This window comes from Coturnix japonica, chromosome 15 (assembly GCF_054131305.1).
Source record: "Coturnix japonica strain WE chromosome 15, WE-NBRP24, whole genome shotgun sequence".
Classification (NCBI taxonomy): domain Eukaryota; kingdom Metazoa; phylum Chordata; class Aves; order Galliformes; family Phasianidae; genus Coturnix; species Coturnix japonica.
The window spans coordinates 12,639,714-12,660,432 of NC_140677.1; the positions used below are offsets into that span (position 1 = coordinate 12,639,714).

At 39.1% G+C, this 20,719-nt stretch overlaps 1 protein-coding gene and 1 long non-coding RNA gene across 2 annotated transcripts; both read left to right on the top strand.

The window, feature by feature from the left end:
• Positions 1-20,701, top strand: TKT (transketolase). Its single transcript, XM_015875306.3, has 14 exons — positions 1-243; positions 5,272-5,389; positions 6,434-6,547; positions 7,141-7,238; positions 8,819-9,010; positions 9,701-9,819; positions 10,665-10,858; positions 11,518-11,682; positions 12,911-13,067; positions 16,077-16,207; positions 16,829-16,912; positions 17,089-17,182; positions 18,610-18,732; positions 20,394-20,701. Exons 1-14 carry the CDS (start codon positions 137-139, stop codon positions 20,579-20,581), a joined length of 1,884 nt encoding a protein of 627 aa, XP_015730792.2. The 5' UTR covers positions 1-136; the 3' UTR covers positions 20,582-20,701.
• Positions 17,726-18,218, top strand: LOC107319931 (uncharacterized). The gene is made up of 2 exons (XR_001558004.2): positions 17,726-17,856; positions 18,043-18,218. It is a non-coding gene; the product is annotated as an uncharacterized LOC107319931 (long non-coding RNA).
• Positions 20,702-20,719: the final 18 nt, after the last annotated feature.

Below are 20,719 nucleotides of genomic sequence, written 5' to 3' on the forward strand. Positions count from 1 at the left end.
GGAGCGGCCCGGCCTTCTCTTTCTCCCCGCCCTCACCGCACCCCTCTCTCTCCGCACGGTCCCGTTGAGCGCCGCCGTCCCTGCCCGGTTTTAGCAGCCGCTGCCTCGCGAGTCTCACCACCTTTATTTCGTCTCCATGGAGGATTACCACAAACCCGACCAGCAGACCCTGCAGGCCCTGAAGGATACGGCCAACCGGCTGCGCATAGGCTCCATCAAGGCCACGACCGCGGCCGGCTCGGGGTGAGTGGGGCTGGAAACTGCCTCCTGGGAGCAGCTCCCTTCTTCTATCGGTTCCTCCGGGTTTGTGGGAGGGCTAATGAGGTGTAGGGAGAGGGTGAGGATGGTACAGCGCGGAGGAGCCCGGCGTGCCCCGGTGCTGGAGCGGTGCGGCGTGGAGATGCTCTGGCTGGAAATGGCGGCCGCAGCGCGGTGTGGGGATCCTGCGGCTCACGGCACAGATCGGCACCGCCTGGGGTCGGAGGCTGAGGGACACTGTAGTAATGTGGAGTACTGTGTGCAGGTGTGGAGCAATCAGTACAATAAAGACATGGAGATTTTGGAAAGGGTCCAGAGGAGGGACACAAAGATGATCAGGGGGCTGGAGCACCTCCCCTATGAGGACAGGCTGAGGGAGTTGGGTTTGTTCAGCCTGGAGAAGAGAAGGTTGCGGGGTGACCTCATTGCAGCCTTTCAGTACCTGAAGGGAACTTACTGCCAAGAGGGGAGTAAACTCTTTGAATGGGCTGATAATAGCAGGACTAGGGGAAATGGTTTGAAGTTAAAAGAGGGAAGATTTAGGTTGGATGTTAGGGGGAAGTTCTTCACTAGGAGAGTGGTTAGGTCCTGGAACAGGCTGCCCAGGGAGGTTGTGGATGCCCCGTCCTTGGAGGTGTTCAAGACCAGGTTGGACGGGGCCCTGGGCAACCTGATCTAGTAAAGGTGTATGTTTGGTGGCCCTGCCAGGCAGGGGGTTGGAACTACATGATCCTTGAGGTCCCTTCCAACCCGGGTCATTCTGTGATTCTGTGTGATTCTGTGACACGTCAGTCCCCGATCCCGGAGGGTGTTGTGACTGTGGGCAACGGCCGGGAATGCCGAGTTGATGCAGGGCTGAAACCCAAAGAATTCATGCCCGAGGCGCAGAGCAGTTTCTTTTTCATTTCGTGCCCGTCAGTTGGAACTAATTCTCCACAGAATTTCAAGTGAGCCCAAGTGGGATTATCTGTGCAATGCCCGCAGTCTCCAACTGGTGGTTTATTCAGGCCTCTGGACAGGATTTAGTCGAGGCTCTGATGTCTGCAGATTCCAGGGTTATCCTTCCTTTGATCGTGCTTTACCTATGGAAAGAAAAAATCTCTGTAAACAATCCACTCTTACTCATGTAATATTAAAGCCATTTTTTATTTTTTTCTGCTTGAATAATACATTTGAGCGCTTCCATGTAGAACGCAGCCTTTTATATCCCATCCTGTGGCAATTTCCTCCCTTTTGGGGCCTCTTTGTAACCGGCAGTAGGTGATTTTATTGCTGTTTTATTGGTTTTTACTTATTTATTTTTCAGCTGAAGGAATCCTTTGGGCGCTGAGGTTTGAGCAGAGAAAGGCGGTCTGTATAAAAACCATTTCCAAGCTTTCTCTTGGAACCGCCTTACACCTCCCGCCTGGCTGTGGCCTCACGTGGTTTCTCAGCACACACATAGAAACTGAACTTTACTCGCGCCTTCTGCATGCAGCAAGCAAAAACCTTGCTCTGGTTCTGCCCATAGAACCCCCTGGGGCACGGCAGCCACTGCTGCAGTAGGACTGTGCTGAGCAAAGCTTGGTCGGTCCAGGATGCTTAATGCAGCTGAGGCTTCAGTCTTGCTGCTCTGCTCTGTGTTGTAGGCCAGCCATGGAGCTGTGCAGCACTGGTTGTCTGCAAATCAAACCGTCTCTGCTTTGTGCCAGTCATATGCAGAGATCTTGCTACAGCCTCTTTTCAGTGCACAAAATCCAAACATTTAGTATTAACACTGTTTTTCCTGTACTGATGAAGAAATAGCAAAAATAGCTTTAGTTTAGCTTTTTATTCATGTGTACTGTGCTACTGAGCACTTCTTTACAGAGGTATTTCATTCATTCATTAGTAGAGCTTCTTCTAACACTATGTAAAGTCTCACGGAGCCTGAAATTATTACACAACCTGATAATTGGTAGATTATGAAAGATGTGCTCTGGGGGGAGGATTATGCTGTCAAGTCATATATTTTCTTTAATGTTGGATTTTGTTAGCAAGAGGGTAGTGGTGTAGTAATGTGTCTAAAAGGAAAAGAAATTAAGAATCTGATGCAATATCAGATGAGGAATTTCTAAATTCCTGTGTTTTCTCAAAGTGTGAATGAGGCACTAAGCTTCACTTAAAGCACCAGTACGGTGTAAGAAGGCAGGGTAAATGTTTGAATGAAAGTTAAATTTAAACAGGCTTACAGTTTAAAATAAAAACAAAACCAGTAAAAAAAACCAACCACTTGCATTGACTTTGCCAAGGAAGCCAGTATTTGTTAAAGGTGTCGTTTGTAAAAGTGAAGGAAGTGCTTGCAATAAAAGCACTTCAAACAAACCAGAACCTGCCTGCTTCTTTCAAGGAAGTGATTTCTTTAACTGTGGCATGTGTTGCAAGTGGTTCAGTGGCTGGTCTGACATGCTAGTTCTTGTGTTCTTTACTTGTACCTTCAAGAAAATACAGCCTTTGTTTGGACAAGGGCTAAAAGATCAAATGATCCGGTCCTTATGATGCTCAAATAGGTAATTATGATCTGATGAATCCTGTCTCAGCTGTCGTGGTGGAAAAAAATCAGTAAACTGTTTAAAAAAGCCTGTAATGCCTTTAGGGGGAGAAAAACTTGATGAAGCTGGTTGCAAAGATTGAACTTACTTGGTTTGGGGCGTGTTGGAGCCTTTCCCTTTAGATAAGCAGTGCAGACATCTTGGCCAAAACTGGTGGAGTCCTTTGTGTAACTAGTGATCAACTTCTGTGGGTTTGAAACAGTGTCCAGCTTCCTAGAATTAAGCAGTAACGTTACTGAAAGTGGAAGTTGGGAGTTCTCAGAGTTTCTTAAGCAGCAGTTAAATTTCATAACATATGAAGTGATCACTTATAACAAAAGAATTTCTTCAGTGTTTTGGCTTTGTCTTTCATTCCATATTCTATTTTAATGTTCCACCACTGGTTTTTCATGTGAAGCATGTAGGCATGTGTAGATGGAGATAATCTATATGGGCATCAATTGCAAAAAATGAACTGTTTTCATGGTTTTTATGCACGTTGTTTTCCTAATGAAGGGCTGTGTTTCAAAGTTAAAGCAATTCTATTATAGAAGCTGTCTGGCAGGAAAATGTTAATGGGAGAGCCACGAAGTTCTGGATTGTTCACTGGTCAAGAACAAAACATGAAACATTGCTTGAGAACAGCAGTGATGGCCTGTTTGAGTGCTCCAAGTACATTTACATTTAACAGGGATTTTTTTAGTAGAATTTATTAGGAAAGTATGAATTAACATGACAGCAGCTGTCCTAGTTAAGATGGCTTTGTTTAGCAGAAGTCTGCAGCTGGTTTTAGATTGATTTCTGGTGTCTGTTATGCAGTTAAATTCTGGTTAACAACTGTTAGTGGGAAGTAACTTAATTAGTATTTTTAACTTCTTTTTCCCAGTTTTCAGGTGATTTATTGAATTTTCTACTTTTTGATTTTGATTTTTATATGCTACCATTTTAGGTTGTTTAAAACTTTTTTTACCGAGACCAGGAGTTCATAGAAGTATGGTTAAGTATAAAGTTAATAAAATTAAAGGAATGAAAGCTTTAAACAAGCATGTAAGGCTTATTGATTAATTCAAATACATAAATATCTACTAATATGTTTGAACCATGGTTTAAAGCTAATTCTTGGTACCCTGCGTGTGAGTACTTACCAAGGGATGGACACTAACCGTGATTCTTGTTTTGCAATGTTCTGCATGACTTTATTCTGTTACTGGGGATGTTGGGAGGGAAGGTTTGTTGCTATCAGAAGAGCATATTGTGTTTGAAGTTCTAGTGGAAGTGTTGTCTAATCCTAACCCGCATGGTAAATGTACGTGTGTAAAGCAAGAGGAAATACGGCACTTCTGTGTAAAATTGTCCTGATTTACAAACTGGGTCTGATATTTTAAGAGTATCATGTTAAAGATGACAAAGAAGTGTTGGTAGAAGAGGAAGTGAGGTGAGGCTGTTTTCCTTTCAAAGCTGGAGCCAATTTCTGGAGCCATAACCCTCCTACCATTCATCATTTACTTTGTGGTACTTCAGCAGTGGAATGCAGGCTGCACCACTAGGATCTGAAAAATGCTACTTGCATATTCAATAAGTATTTAAACCAAACTCCATGCAGTTTATGAGCTTTACTGACAGTGAGCGTAAACTCAAGTCGGATACATTCAACTGTTCAAGTAAAGCTCTATCTTAAAGGTGTAAAAAAACTGGAAAATGTCATTTAATTTACATAATGACATAAATAACAATAATTGTATGCCCTTATGTTATGCTTTGAATAAAATACGTGCCTTGTGTTGGAATAACTCATCTTTTCCCCCCCCCGAGAACAACTCTTTGCATGTAACTTTACATTTGTTGCTTCTTTATGATGTAGCTGCTTCTGAAATGGGCCTCTCTACTCCTGGGGCCTACAGTTAAAGTGTTCTTTTGTGCTGCTCTTGAAAGTAGTTGCGAAGTTGCCCCATGTAGGTCAGTGGCACAGAGACTCAGCTGGTTCCGAATCTTTGTTAAACCAACTAGTTTGGTATTTTTATTTCTAAACCAATTGAGATGTAAAAGTAGAAAATGCTGTCCCTCTTTAAGCAAAAGGTTAAACAAATAAATATTTTACCATGTTCATCTGGATGTTTATTATTTGTAAGTAAACTCTGCACACATTTTTGTGTTCAATTTCAATAGGAGATGAAATGTGAGAGCTGTATTATTTAATGCCTTCTTTGGAAGTCAAAATTCTGATCCTAACAGTAATGGTAAATTAATGAGCAGTTTAAAAGATATTTTGCTGTTTAGGGGGAAAAAAGTTCCAGAATGTTCTATAAAAGTGAATCTTACATTACCAACTCCCATCTATGCAGTGGCTGGTTATGACTGTGTTTTAAACCAGAAGGTAAAGGACTGGTAAAGTGACATTGTTTAACATGTGGTCCTAAGCAATCAATATTCAGGAGTGGTAATCTTTGGTCTGTCTTGATTGTAGCCACCCTACATCATGTTGCAGCGCAGCAGAGATTATGTCTGTGCTGTTTTTCCATACCATGAGGTATAAGGTGCAAGATCCCAGAAATGCCAACAATGACCGTTTTGTGCTCTCTAAGGTAAGAACTGTTATGCTTTATGGTAACAGTGTGCTAGTATAAAGGTGTCTGTATAGCACTGACCTCTCTTCCTTGACTTCCTTATCCAAGGGGAGTTTACTGCAAATACTGGAGAGCTCAAGTTTTTCTGCTACAGAGATACAAATAAAAGCTGGTTACAATGTGTTGCCATTTAAAATGATCTGCATAATGTGTCTTGATGTGCCATAATTTCACTATATTACATTGTTCTGATATTAAACAATAAATATTATTGTATTGTCTAGAAATTCTATCAAGAAATTTAAGTCTGCCTTAGTTTGGCATAACTAATTTTCTAACTAGTTTTCTGCTCTGCTTGTTATATGCAGCCATACTGTTATTCCTGCAGTCATGCCCTAATGTATACTAATTACTGTCAGCTCTTCAGTGGGCAGTAGAGGAAATAGGGATAAGTTAGTGAGCAGCTTGCATTCCTGCTATGCTACTGATATTTAAGTCAAAATTACTTCTGAAATCTAGCTCAGACAAGGCATAAAACCACAGTCCTGGCTGGCCATTAGTGTTTTTTATTGCCTTTTGCTTTGTGCCATTTCTCACTTGTATGACTTAATGGCTTTTGAGGATCATTCAGAAAAGATAACAATGTGTCAAGAATAGCAGATGATGTACTCTGCTGTAGCAGATTCCTGTTCGGACAGAATTCCTAGTGTGGTGGCTTACAATGATACTGTATAACTGGTGGTGTATATATGTTGCATCTGATATAACAGTTGCCACTTCTGATCGCCTTTTCAAAAGAAGGAACTGGTGGGAAGCAAGAGGTCAGCGTTGAGGTGTTAGCGGGGATAAAACAGAGTTGCTTCGTATTTGCTTTACCTGCCTCTGAATAATGAGGGTTTCTACCCTGAGTTACTAAATGGCTTCAGACCTATGCATGCTTTTTTGACTCCTAATGACTCCGTGGTTAAAGATGACTGCTATTCAGCTCTGTGGAGTTTGTCTTGGTAATAGGATGTCGTAAAACTTGCTTGTTTGTTTTTTAACTCTGATGTTTCTCTCTAGGGTCATGCTGCACCAGTTCTATATTCTGCCTGGGCAGAGGCTGGTTTCCTACAAGAAGCAGAATTACTGAATTTGAGGAAAATTGATTCTGTCTTAGAAGGACATCCTGTACCAGTGAGTGCTCATTGCCTTTGATACAGGGTGTTGTTTTCTGTAAAGCCATAATGTGCATTTTGCTACAACTCTGGACTGCCAGCTGTGGTGCAAGAAAGATAAAGGCTCACACGAAGGACAATGAGGATCAGTGTCTAGCTTTGAATGAGTGTGTATAGACCCACATCTCTGTATTTTCTGTTTCAAAATGCTTGTGGTTTTTTTTTTTTTTTTTTTTTTTTTGCCATCTAAGATATTAGAGGTATTTCAAGAGTTTGCATCCCATTTGGTCACCTCATTGGACTATGAGTTCCAAATTAGTTCTTTGAATTGAAACTTCATATACAAAATCATCAGTCCTTAACTGTTGTCATCCAAGGCATAGTTTAGAAATTTCTGAGATGTGAGTTATGTACCTCAGAGAACCTGGATAGCCTGTGATACTGATCATCGAGGTACATGTATAGCTGTGAATAAAGGGGAGCAGGGATTAGTTACAGAGAGACTTGCACTGTACTGTCATGGCTGAGATTCTGATGCATGTTGAACCATCTTCTAACACTGGAGTTTAGTTCTTTTGGAATGGTAAATAATTGTTGCCTTTCTATTTTCAGAGACAAGCATTCACTGATGTGGCTACTGGATCCCTTGGTCAGGGTCTTGGTGCTGCATGTGGAATGGCATATACTGGCAAGTTCTTTGACAGAGCCAGGTACTTCCATATTTGTATTTCATTATTACAGGCATTAAATAGGAGCAATTTGAGGAAATAAATTTTTATCTCAGTCATGAGGGGGGGAAAGATAAATCCTGTATTCTGTTTTTTTCCATTCTCAAATCTTAACTTTAAATTCAGATTTTAAATCATAGAAGTATTACCCTGATAATTACAAAGTCATTGCCAGTGGAACTCTGAAGAAATCAAATTAGCAAGAATCCGTGCATTTGCTTCTTCATTTTGTAATCTGACAGCATTGCAAAATAATGTTCCTGCACAGAGATTTTGTTATTGGATCAGCTTCTAACTTCCAGAGAGTAATTGATAGCAATTTTCAGGCTGATATGTCCTCTTAGAAGGAAGAAGCAGGCTAGAGATGTGTCTGTTCAAAGACAAATGACAAATAACAGAAAACATGAACTCTGGATGAGGAACTCTTGAGGTCAGTAATAGCATTATTGAGTCATAAAATAGGACTCAAATGTTACCTGGAAACCACTTGACTCCACAGAGAGGAAAAAAATGAATGCTTCTGCCATTTCTTTTGTGTACAAGAAAAGTAGATGTCTAAAGGCAAATCTGTATGAAGAGGAAAGTAGCCGGATGTAGTTGATGTATTTTATGTGACAGTTCTAGTACACTCAAACGCAGGCTGCCCAGTTAATGTGCCCTACACTTCACTAGCTTGAAATCATTTCTGTGAAAGATGACTTGCTGATTCTAATTGAATTTAGCAGATGCTACGTGTGGAAAAAATCTAACCAGTGGTTACTTGACAGAGGATAAAGGTGGTCTTACATGCAGTACTGCAGAGCAGCTTGTATGGATGGAGTTCAGATTTAGCTAAAGGCAGGTGGGATTTAGATTTTAAAAAAAAAAATCTCTAATGCTTTTGTGTCTAGTAAAAATAAATACATCACTGATGGCATCTTGGTTATTTGATTTTTAAATCTAAATATTTGAAAGCTTACATGCTTGTACTTTTTAATTTTAATAGGTAATAAACCTTGTCATTCTAAAGCTCAAGTGGTAACTGAAGAAAAACCCAGAGGCTGAGTCATGTCAAATAGATCAGGCAGTACTCCTGTGGTTTTGCCTAAATACAAAGCTTTGGTGCACGCACAAGTAGTCTACATTAACATGTAGCTATGTTCATTCCTGGTTTATAATTTCCTGAATTTACTGGTTGGCCTTCCAGGGAAGGGAGGAATGAGGAAGCAGACAGTAATCTTTCATGTATTGTCAGTGTTCTTGCTGAGTCACAGTGACAGTGTTTAACAGGCCTTTTCATTCAAACCTTGTACTATGATGATTAAAACCTGATTTTCTTTGAGACAAAGGTTTGAAAAGGAGTATGGTATCTTTCAACTTAAGTATTTTTTCACATGCAACAGCTTAGAAGTATTTTAATATGTCGAAGTTCACATAAGGTTTTCTGAGGTAAATGATTTGACCAATGCTTGGAATTAAAACAAGCCCTCACTGTGAATTGTTTGGAGAATTTTGCTTTTTATTTAGCACTGCTTTAATATCAAGCCAATTTTTGTTTACTTATGTTTAATAACCTTTTCTAGCTATCGTGTGTATTGTCTGCTTGGAGACGGAGAATTATCTGAAGGCTCTGTTTGGGAGGCAATGGCCTTTGCTGGCTTTTACAAGCTTGATAATCTTGTTGCTATATTTGATGTTAACCGTCTTGGACAAAGTGACCCTGCACCTCTGCAGCATCATGTTGAAATCTACCAGAAACGTTGTGAAGCCTTTGGGTATGTGCTTGGAAGAAGTTCAGTATGTTCCTCCATTTGAAACTGTAGGTTTTTATTCACCTTTTATAGAAATTTTCATATGTTTTCAACTCTAAAAGAAACTGGCATTAAGAAGGACTGCTTAGTGAGATATATTAATAAGATAATTTAGTTTTTGTCATACTGAATACAGATTTTCATATAATCATTAAGGCTGAAAAAAAGACCTCAAAGATCCAACCATTTGTCCACCCCAATACTGCCCAATAAACCTTTCATTTCCTTTAGAAATGTATATTTTTATGTGCATGGAAAAAGCAGTGAAACAAAACTATCAGATACAATATCAGCCATGAAAATTATGATGGTGCATTTAAAAGATTTTAGTCAGTTTTCATTCTTTTTTAATTGATAAATGTTTAATTTGCTCTTGTGATTAAAAAATTGCTATTCTGTCTGAAAAAAAGGTAGGATAACTTAATGGATTTTGCCAATCACCAGCTGTTAATTGGTGATCGATTCTGCCTTTTGAGAAAAGGACTATGGTGTGTTGTGGTCTTAAATGATGCTAGTTCAGGTTTCTGGATTAACTTGGGGATCTCTTGAAAAGACACTTCATTGGAACCAAGTTAGTAATTGTTATTGCTAGCTACCAGAGGATGTCATATGCTAACACCATTTAGAAATAGTCGATCTGTTTGTGTTTTTTAGCTGGCATGCTATCATTGTTGATGGTCACAGTGTGGAGGAACTTTGCAAAGCCTTTGGTCAGGCCAAACATCAGCCAACAGCTATCATTGCAAAGACCTTTAAAGGCAAAGGCATATCAGGTAATAAAACATCCACTGTTTGGTACATGCATGTGTAGTATATGTTTAGAGTACAAAAAGTCTTTTAAAGTGTTTGCACTTCTCTACATTAGTGCTAAAAAAGAAAATAATTATGACTCTTGCAAATGAGATGTATGCGGCTATTTAGCATTGTATCCATAAAATACAGTCAATACATACTCAGCAAGTCAGGGGTTGCAATTCAGATACAGATTTTACAGTACAGCATGAATTCTTCTTTCTGATCAGCTAAGGACTGTTAATAATATGACTGAGTTTATTTGATCTTTTGCATTACATAAGCAAACAGAATTTGTTATTCCAAGTTACTGAATATTCCAAGTTACTGAAAAGCATATCAGGCAGAGAGGCTGTTAGGGCCAGATGCACAAACATAAGAGTAATCAGAAGCTATTAAAACAGAGCTGTAAAACTTCAGGGCTTGTTTGAACTGAACAGCTCAGTTAACTGTTGTTTGAAACTTAGCTGAGTTTTATTTTGGTCTAACTGTTGAAATTTCACATTCATTGTTCACATTGATTTAGAGTTTACTTGATGCATTTTGTTTTTTTTTCTTTGTGCCAGTTTAAAAACAATTTTGGTACTGAGACACTGAAAGTTTTAGTCTTGAATGGTGACTAGTTCAAAATGTTTGGAATTTGATTCCTCCTCTTACATGTTTAGACGTGTTTTTATCAATGCAATTGAATGCTATTGTAACTGCTCACAGTGGGAATGTCTACAAAGGTTCTTCCTTGGAAAACAACATTAGGCTGTCACAATCCACTGCACTTGGTTAAAATCTGCAGCCAAAAATATTTTATTATTTCTAATGTAATTTCCAGGTGTTGAAGATAAGGAAAGCTGGCATGGAAAGCCACTTCCAAAAAACATGGCTGAACAAGTAATTCAGGAAATAGAGGAGAAAATCCAAAATAAGAAAAAGCTTTCTCCTGCCCTCCCTGAAGAAAATGCTCCTATAGTAAATATTAGAAACATTAAGATGCCATCACCACCAAGTTACAAAGTGGGAGAAAAGGTACTGCATTCCCTTCTCAAATTTTATCAGATGCGTTTGAAGTAAAGACTGTTTTACGCGTGTCAGGAGGATTTATCTACCATAGTGTCCCTCAGCATGGTTTCAGCTACTCATCACCTCTTCCATCCTGTTCTATGTATCCTAGTAAACATCTGTCACTAGCATGATGTATAGATGTTTGACTTAACTGGGTATTGAAAGAATATATTAAAATAGGAAGATTCAAATAGCCATCCTTAATTTTTTTTATAGTTGTCATTTATCCAAACTTTTTAAAGTGCATTTAAAATTAAGTTCTGTGAGGTTCCTTGAATTTCCATGGTTGGAAACTGAGAATAAAAAAGAAAAAGCTCCATTTATTTATTTATTTATTTATTTAGATACCTGATTGATGGAGAAGTATTTGAGTAAGGCTTACAAATTTTCTAGCTGGGCTGGCAGGGAGTTGCTTGTTTCAACACACTTGTGTTTCATAAGGCTTCATTATTTACATTTTTTAATTCATTCTCCTGCATGTCACTCTTTTCATAGGTATTTTTCACTGTGTTAATGTTTACAATGTAATGTTTATTTTGCTTTCTTTCTAAATTTATGTGAACACATTCAAGTTTCCAGAAGCAGGAATTTGTGACAGTACTGCTATACCTTTCTTTTTGTAGTGGGCTACCCGCAAAGCTTATGGTGTTGCACTTGCAAAACTGGGCCATGCAAATGATCGAGTGATTGCTTTGGATGGAGACACAAAGAACTCTACTTTCTCAGAGCTGTTCAAGAAAGAACATCCTGGTCGCTACATTGAATGCTACATTGCTGAACAGAACATGGTAACTGGTCTCTTGGTTTCATGAAGTACTGGTCTTACACTGTAGGATCTGGAACCATCCAGTCTGATTCTTCAGAAAATAGGGTTTTAATTTTTTTCATGTGTGTGTTCTTTGGTATTAAATTTTGCTTAATGCTTATAGAAAACTTTAGGCTGTGTAGGACTTAAAAATACAATACAGCATAATTGCTTCTAATTAAAGAGTCTGTAAACTTTCTTTTTTTTCTTATCACGACGCTGCATTTCAGCAGAATGTGTGGATATGGCAGTTTGTAAAGAATAGTCATATTTCCTACAGTGTGATTTGTAGAGAGTCAATTCTGAAGACTTCTTAGGCTTTTTTTCTTCACAGGAAATGGAATACCACTACACAACATGACAGTGAGCTCTATGCTAGACTGGGGTATAAAGGTGAGGACAGATAAACAGTCAATAAAGTTAGCCTTGTGGCAATTGTACAGAAAAGACTGAAATAATTTGATAAGTCATCTGTTGGATTGCTAGACTTCCGATTCTACATGAGTTCACTGTGGCAAATGAAACTAAAGACGTATTTAAAATGGCAACCAATTTCTGCCTCAGTGATTAATAATAAAGGACTCATGGGCAGTTTCCTGCAGGTTTTATGGTAGGGCACGTTTCATGATCTTCAGTCAGGTATTTTGGATTTACATCAAGCTGGGGAAAGTTTGGCCATAGGAACATGTATAAAATGTGCAATGTGTGATACAAATGTATGGGGATAATTGTAGCAATAAATGAATTAAGGATCTTGTTCTACTTTTCCATCCTGCTGAAGAAGGACTCTTTTAGTAAATACTAGTCTAAAGAATGCAGATAAATCCATTCCCATTTAATAATATTTTTTTGTCTGCTGCATATAGTAAATATCGTACTTTGGGCTGAAAGTGTAAGTCTTTGATCCAGGAGAGCAGGGAAGAGAGTAGTGGATAAGGCTTAAAAATGGATTGGTGCTTGGTGCAGATAAAGAAAAGAAGCTGCTGCCAGCATGGATCAACAATTACCAGGTAGCTGAGGTGAGGAGCAGAGGTGCTGGAGGGACAGATACCGTGAGTGTGAGTTGCTTCTGTTTCCTTTCTTGGAAAGGTCAGCAAGTAGGGACAAGAATGGGGAGAGATTCTGAGTTTGATGAAGTTGCACAGATGATCTATTGGAAACAGTTAATGAATGAGGAATTAACTGTTCTTGTATAATCTCTTTCTTTTCAGGTGAGCATTGCAGTTGGTTGTGCCACTCGTGACAGAACTGTTGCTTTTGCCAGCACCTTTGCTACCTTCTTCACACGGGCATTTGACCAAATCCGTATGGCTGCAATCTCTGATAGTAACATCAATCTCTGTGGGTCACACTGTGGTGTCTCTATTGGTAAGGCAGCCTGGATTTATTTGCTAGTGTTTGCAGTTGACTTCCTCTGTGATGAGAGTAGTCATGTGCTTACTGTACCTCTTTCCCAGTTCCTAAAATAAGAAACTAATCGTACTTGTTATCACTCAGATTCTTTTGTCCACAGATCTCAAAAACACTTTACAAAAAGAAATCCGTTTTATCCCGCCTTTTTAGATCATCACTTTTAAATAAGTGCTTCAGTCTGCTTCAGTGTTCTTTAACACTGGAACAATTAGTTTGTGTATTTGAAACAACAGCATAAAAGCAAAACTTAAAATGCAAATAAGGTAGGAACTGTGAATTTGTTATATAGCTCAGGAAATTGACAACAGTGTTTCTGTCTTTGCCTTCCCATCGTAACTGCTTAGTACACATCAGATGATATTTGGGTTCGCTTTTGGTTTGATGAAGGGACTTGCACTTTTTTGTGCTTCTTGAAAAATTTGTTTAATTGAAGTTTATGGAAATCACCTTTGAAAACGGGAGCAGACTTGCAAACCAAGAAGGAAAATGCCAATGGACATTAACGCTTGAAAAATTACTGGGTATTTGTGAGGCAAAAGAAAGTGGTGGAGAATTGGCAAGGGTGATGGTTTAAGGTGCTTCACATAAATGAGTTTTGCAGTTGATTTAATGGTTTGGCTAGCAGTGTGATTTGTAGAAGGTGGAGTTTGTGGCAAGCTAGCAAATTTGACTTGTAACATTGCTAGAGCTATACAGATATAAAGATGCTATTTATGTGTCTAGTCTCATCCAGAAACTCAAGCTTAACTTGCAGTGGTGTAGAGTATGCTTTAGTTGAGGAAACTGTAAGTAGAGTATATCAGATTATGGCTTGTGTATGTCATTAAGGGACGGATTCTGTTTCAAGCCTCTTTTCTTTTTAAAGTCAGTCTTCCCACCTCTTCATAGTCTAGTTCAATCCAGATTAAGTCAGCCAGCAGTGAAGGGTGTTAGTGCAAAAGCTAATTAGCTCTGGTCTTTACTTATTTAAGAAGATGAAGTTACCTGGATTGTCCCTAGACTTACACTTCCAAGTGAATGCTGAAAAATGAAATATTTGAAATGTTTTCTGGGAGAGGTGGTTGAAAAGTGCACACTTGAAACTCAAATAGCTTTATAAATTTAAGTCTCACTCAGGCCTCACCTCATTTTCAAAAACCCAGAGTTTTGCAACAGAATTGTAAGAGATAACACTTCAGAATTTTTTTTTCAGCTGTTAGTGATCTAAATTTTAAATGGAAGAGTGTGAGTTGAGTGTACTTCCTGTTACAGCTTCAGGCCTGCATGGATTCCTGAATCATAAGTGGATCTTTGTTGAAAACTGAAACTTTATGTAAGCAGTTCTAGTTAGGTCTGGGCTTTTACTACATTGAAATTTGGACCAGATAAATTTATGAGACAGCTATCGCAGTGACCTTTTGAACTTGTACTAATTTCACTCCTAGACTAGTAGTTGCTGACGGACAAAAATTTCTAATGAAACACTAAGTTTTCAAGGTCATAAGAGAATAAATGGGATTTGTGTTTTCCAAACTGAACGTATTGGGGGGGGGGGGATAATCATAGTGTATATACCTGTCATTTAAATGGCTGTTTTCTCATTCTAGAAATATGATACTGTTCATATTTAAGCACTCAACTTTTCTTAAGCTGTAATTGTAGGTCTTGAGGTTATAACTGAAAATTACTTTTTAAATCTGTGTTACTCTAAAAAACACTAAATCAGAATTTTTGTCAGGATTTACTTGGGGCTGAACTCAGTGCTACTTTGTAAATTATTGGTATGAACTATTCTGTTTTTTCAGCACTGTAGTAGTAGAAGTCAATGGAAAAATACGAGTATTCTCCTTACCTTGGGTCAGTTTTAGTTTGGGTAATTTAGTTTTGTACTTTATAATTTCTCTTTTTCCTCAGTGTATGCTTTGCTTGGGTGCATTTTGGGAAGAAAAATCCTCCTGAATACACATTCCTTCATTCAGAGCGCATATGAAAACTATGGCACTAAGAATCTTTCATGACTGAAATGATTTTATTTTTTTCTATTCCTGGCACGTACTTGATGAGTAATTTACAGTGGCAGAGTTCAATGACTGGTTTTCTTAACATGTTTAAAGTTCTTCAGAGTTTTGTGCCACTCTGATGAAAATTCTCTCCTCTTTCCTCGTGAACTCGTCCTTCTTGAGTAACAGGTAGTGGGTGCATGTGGGAAGGCTTACTGCCCTGCTTCTACTTTGCAGGCTGTAACATGACTGGATTCAGAACTTCTTGCATGGTTACTTTGGAGTAGTGCCATTCCCAAAGCACCCTTACATAAGGTCATTGGGAGGGGGTTGTGGTGGCTGTTTCTGTAACTAAGGAAATTCACTGCATCCCATACATGCTCTTGCTAACAGTTCTCGTCATTAATCTGCAGTTTAAGCCAGGAGGTGCTTGAGTAGTTAAATGAGTAATGCAGATATACCCCTTCTAAGAGACATTCAGTAGTATTTATATACATGTACCTTCATTAGTTTTGTAGCAAGCATAAGAATTTGAGAGTAGTTGTACCAAGTGGACTTTCCATTTCAGATGGATCATGTGCAGCTCTCCTTTCACATTTCAGTAGCTTAAGTCTAGAATAATAGCACTGACAGTTACAAATTTTGCTTGTATCCGTGTAAATCTAAAGATACATAGATATATTGTGACTCCCTTTCTGTACCTGTACCCTTTTTTACTTGGTTATTTGCTTTTTGTGTTGTTTTATTGTTGCACTTTATTTTCCATTTTTTATTTATAACCCCAATTCTCTTTCCTTTTTAGTCTCTTTCTGTCTTTATTTACTGTTTAGATGGTTCCAAGTTTAAGGAGAAGATGATTCTTTTCTCAAGCAGGTAGACTTGCATGTCCTGTGTGTGCCTGATTTTTCTGATTTTCATTAACCTGGTATTGAGTGACTGTCAGACTGTGCACTTAATTTTGTAACCTTGGTTTAATTTTTTGTAGGTGAGGATGGGCCATCTCAGATGGGACTGGAGGACCTGTGCATGTTCCGTGCTATTCCCAATTCTACTGTCTTTTACCCCAGTGATGCTGTAGCCACTGAAAAAGCAGTGGAAATAGCTGCCAACACTAAGGTTTGCAATACAGTATTTGAATCGGGGAATATTTTATTTGTCTTGTTGCTGATGGCATGTTTTTTGCATGTCTCTATCAAATAAATTGCTTTGAAGGCTTCAGCATGGCAGCAGGATATTTGTGTTGCATGGAAAGCAGCAGACATTATGGCCAGGCTCATGCTGAATGAACAGTGTGGAATGCTGTGGGCCAGAATTGGGAAAACAAGAACGACTGCACAATGATTTCAGCATGGATCAGATTGGCTCAGAAATGGGAGAAGTGCAACTCTCATTGCTCGTCTTTAGCTAATTTAACAAATGTACACTCTTACTGTAATATCTGTGGCATCAAGACTGAAGCTGGACATGTGACTAAGTGACTGATTTCTGTCATTTAATTTCAGCTAAATTGTCATAGTAAGAGTCAAATGTCCTTGATAGTACCTGGGTCAGATCTTCTTGACTGATATTTCTCTTGGATTCCATGGGAATTTACCTTGAGCAAGGAGCAAATAATCTGAGAAAATTCAGTTGTGCTAGTTGAAGAAGTTTTGCTGCTTTTTTTATTTTTTATCAAAAGAACATATTAGAATGTCAGTGCCTTTGACTTTTAATAACTCATGTTTTCTGTGGCAACAGGGCATTTGTTTCATAAGAACTAGTCGTCCTGAAAATCCTGTCATTTACAACAACAGTGAGGACTTCCATATTGGACAAGCAAAGGTAAGTATTGCCAAGAGAATCAGAAAAAACATGCCAAGTTTTTCCTGTAAAAATGAATCCCTTTCCCTCTAAAAAATTCCAGTACCAAAGATTTGATCAGTTTTTTCATAAAATCTCTAGAAAAGTTAGAAACACCAAGATTTTTTTTATCAAAAAATGGAAACATTTTCTTGCAGGTGATTCTGAAGAGTAAGGATGACCAAGTGACTGTGATAGGAGCAGGAGTCACCCTGCATGAGGCTCTGGCTGCAGCAGAGCAGCTGAGAAAAGGTGATCAGATTTTTTTCGCTATCTTTGCTGTGGTAAAAGAAATTACTACCAGTTAACCTAACTGCTTACCCTTTGTATAGATAATCATTTACTAATTAAGATATTACAGGCAGCTGGTCACTAGCTACCCTGACACAATATGGCATGCCATATGTATGACTATCTTGACTGCTTGACTAGATTTTAGTTAGTTTGGCAGCCTTAGCAATCATGGCAGTTGTTAAACTGGTCAGGTCAAAGGTCTCCTTAAAACTGCTATCCTGCCTGAAAGTGCTCTGTAGGCAGGATTTTAGAAGGAATATTTAAGAAGCAGGAGTGATCTTCCCCTGTTGTGAGCTTGAGCCAGTGTACTGACACAACAGAATCAAATCAGGTTGGGGCCAGTTAACAAAGTACAGCTTGTCAAATGAGCTGCAGTAACGGTGTGTGCTCTTATGCAATGCTGCTAATATGAACTGCCCTTGTGTAAATATGACTCACTGCTAACCTGATCTTTTTGAATGAACGTATCAACTTCTAGTGGGAGGTAATGGTCCAATGATAGTGCTCAAATACACTGACATTATCTCACAGAAAAAAAAAATCCGTAAGAGAAATAAGAAGAGAAAGAAACCATCAAAATCCATCTGTGAGTCAGTGGCCTACACCCAGGAGGAGATTACGAATAGTAAGAGGTAATACAATTAATGCTGCCTGTGGCTTAGGAGTAGCTGTGCATGCTTTATCTAGGTGGACAGATACTCTTATGACCTTGAACTGTCAGAGTTAGGACCAAAGCTCTAGTAATTTCCTACTCTTTATTTAAAAAACAGCCATTTTGTATGTGTCTTTAATGAATAACATGGGCCTGCCTGTCACAGCAGGACAAATGCTGATTCTTATGCCAGTTCTAAGGACATCATGATTGAAGCTGTGGCAGTTCAGACAGACATACCTGATAGGTAGTCAGCCTGCAATGGAGAAATCAGAATACTTGCAGATGAAGAAGCAGGAAGAAGTTGTTTGACAGCAAAGTTAAAGGTAAAAGAAAGGTCTGTGGGGGAGGAAAAAAATAAAAGTGACAGAGTCTGAAGAAGGAGGATTTCATGGTGGCTGGATTCTGCTCTTGCCCATGGGGAGGCTGTTTGAGTTACTTCTTTGCTAACAGTCACTCATTATGACCTCAAGTCACTTACCCAAGGCTTTTCTGTCTCAGTTCATACTGTAAAGTGGTTGGATGTTGCTGTCTCACAAGGAGCACGGAGAGAGAATGCACACAAGATTACACAAACGATTTAGAGTTGACTAGGTTGTGTGCTAGGCATGTCATTAGTGCAGATACCTTGACAGTTTTCATTATGGATCTAGAAAATGACAGGGACTGCCTATACTGCTTTTCTTGTGTTCTCCAAGACCAAGTTGCAAATAACATAATTATATTTCTGCAGAGAAAATCTTCATCCGTGTCATTGATCCTTTCACTATTAAGCCCCTGGATAAGAAGACGATACTTGAAAGTGCAAGAGCAACCAAAGGCAGAATCATCACTGTTGAGGACCATTACCATGAAGGTAAGCAGAGTCTAGGGGGTTGAAGTGTACAGAGCAGACCCCCAAGGTTTAACACAGCTTCTTTTGTAGACATCAAAAGACAGTAGTGTGAGGCCTCATGCTGATGCTGTAATGAAAACAAAAAGCAGGTTTTAGCATTTATTTGTTGTTTTTGCTATTATGATTGTAAAGATACAAGGCTGAAAGTTTCCTGAGGCAATGGATGTCCCAGAATTGCATTTATGGTTTACTTAGTCTAGTGTGACCTTCTGTACACATGGTGCAAGTGAAGTCTTGATTATTTTGTTCCCAGTGAGGCTCTACAGCAACTGCTCTGCAATATGTTACAAGATGCAAGAGACACTATTTAATCCTTCACCAAGTCTGGTAGCTTGATTTCCAGGTAGCTTGAAATCAGATAGGTTTGACAGTTTCAGCAATCACTCTAGGATAAATTTCTTTCTTCACATCTGCAAAAAGACAAATCAGGGTCTGTGGAGAGCCCCAGATTATGTATCATTATGTATACTCAGTGGATATTTTTTGTTCCTTCATTACAACCTGCTTGCTAGCCAGTTCAGAATCTGTTGCTGTCACGTGGTAATTTTCTTAACCTGAGAGTAAGAAGTGTATGTACATACAAGAAATACATACACCAAGATGATTCCCAAATAAATCTTCAGATAGAATGCTTCTTAAGAGAAGCAGAGTAATCTCCATAAAATTCCCCCAGCTTCTGCACTGGGATCTTGGATGATCACTGGCAGGATTCTGCAGAACCTCAGTTTAGGAGCTGATTGTCTGCTCAGCTATTCTAATGCCTCTTGCTGTCTGACATATGTCTTTTTTGCTCAGGTTTTCAAGGGCTTACCTGTGCTAACATGCCCTGTGAGGGTAAGCCCATATGCAAACAGTGAACAGCTGCTGTGAATAGCATGTCAGGCTCCTACTCAGGGAGATGAAGAAATTAGTGAAGAGGCAGCTGTGAACTGTAGCATTAGTAGATATTGTAGATATTTACCAACAGGTATTAACAGATATTAGCAGAACGCTATCCTGAAGTGAGCTGATATTACCATATGTCCTTTTGGTCCAGATTATGGATGGCATTAGTGTCACAGAGCCTCATAATTTTTTAGTTTGTTTTTCAACTTTTTACAAATACTTTAATGCATATTTGCAAAATGGCAGAGTCATCACACTGAGATGATGAGCCTGTTGCTTACACTGATGGAGCTTTCTGTTCATAATGCAATCAAGAAAGGTCAAGAGTACATGCGTCACAAGCCTGAATAAATTGCAAACCCACATCAGACTGATCTTAGCAACTGTAAGTGCCTCTGGCTAGAGGTTAAGGTTGTCTGCTTAAATCACAGTATGCCCTGAGCTGGGAAAAGCTTTGTGCAATCCTGGATACACCAGCACCAAGGTGTCTCTCCTGCCAGGTCTTGGAGCACATGCTCCTGACACCAGCCCTGTGCTTTCTTTACTACTATTCCTGCTTTCAGCATCTCTCCTACTGCCACACAGTTTCCTGTTGCACCCATTGTCCTTGTGACTGACAGTAATTTAGTCTGGTCTCCGATCTCCTGAAGTCATTTACTTTCCTTTTTTGATAAAGGAATCTATATTTTGCATGTTGAAGCACACGGTTCCATGTCTTGTTTGATCTCCCTTCATAGGTGGCATTGGAGAAGCAGTGTGTGCTGCAGTGGTGGGTGAGCCTGGTGTCACAGTGAGTCGCTTGGCTGTATCTCACGTACCACGAAGTGGGAAGTCAGCTGAGCTGCTGAAGATGTTTGGTATTGACAAAGATGCCATTGTGCAAGCTGTTAAGATGGCAGTGTCCAAATCAAGAAATGCAGAGTAATTTGAAGCATCTTTTATTGTGTTGCGGGGGAAAGAAAAACAGTGTTCAGAGAAGTACTGTAAAGTTAAAGGCAAGCAAAGGTGCTTTATGTAGAGTTCTAATAAAAAATACCAGCTTAAACCTTCTGTATTTTCTTTT

Coding starts and splice junctions, on each gene's coding strand:
- TKT (XM_015875306.3), top strand. CDS start 137: ATGGAGGATTACCACAAACCCGACCAGCAGACCCTGCAGGCCCTGAAG. Junction 9,820..10,664: donor TAAAGGCAAAGGCATATCAG/GTAATAAAACAT, acceptor TGTAATTTCCAG/GTGTTGAAGATAAGGAAAGC. Junction 16,913..17,088: donor TCCATATTGGACAAGCAAAG/GTAAGTATTGCC, acceptor ATTTTCTTGCAG/GTGATTCTGAAGAGTAAGGA.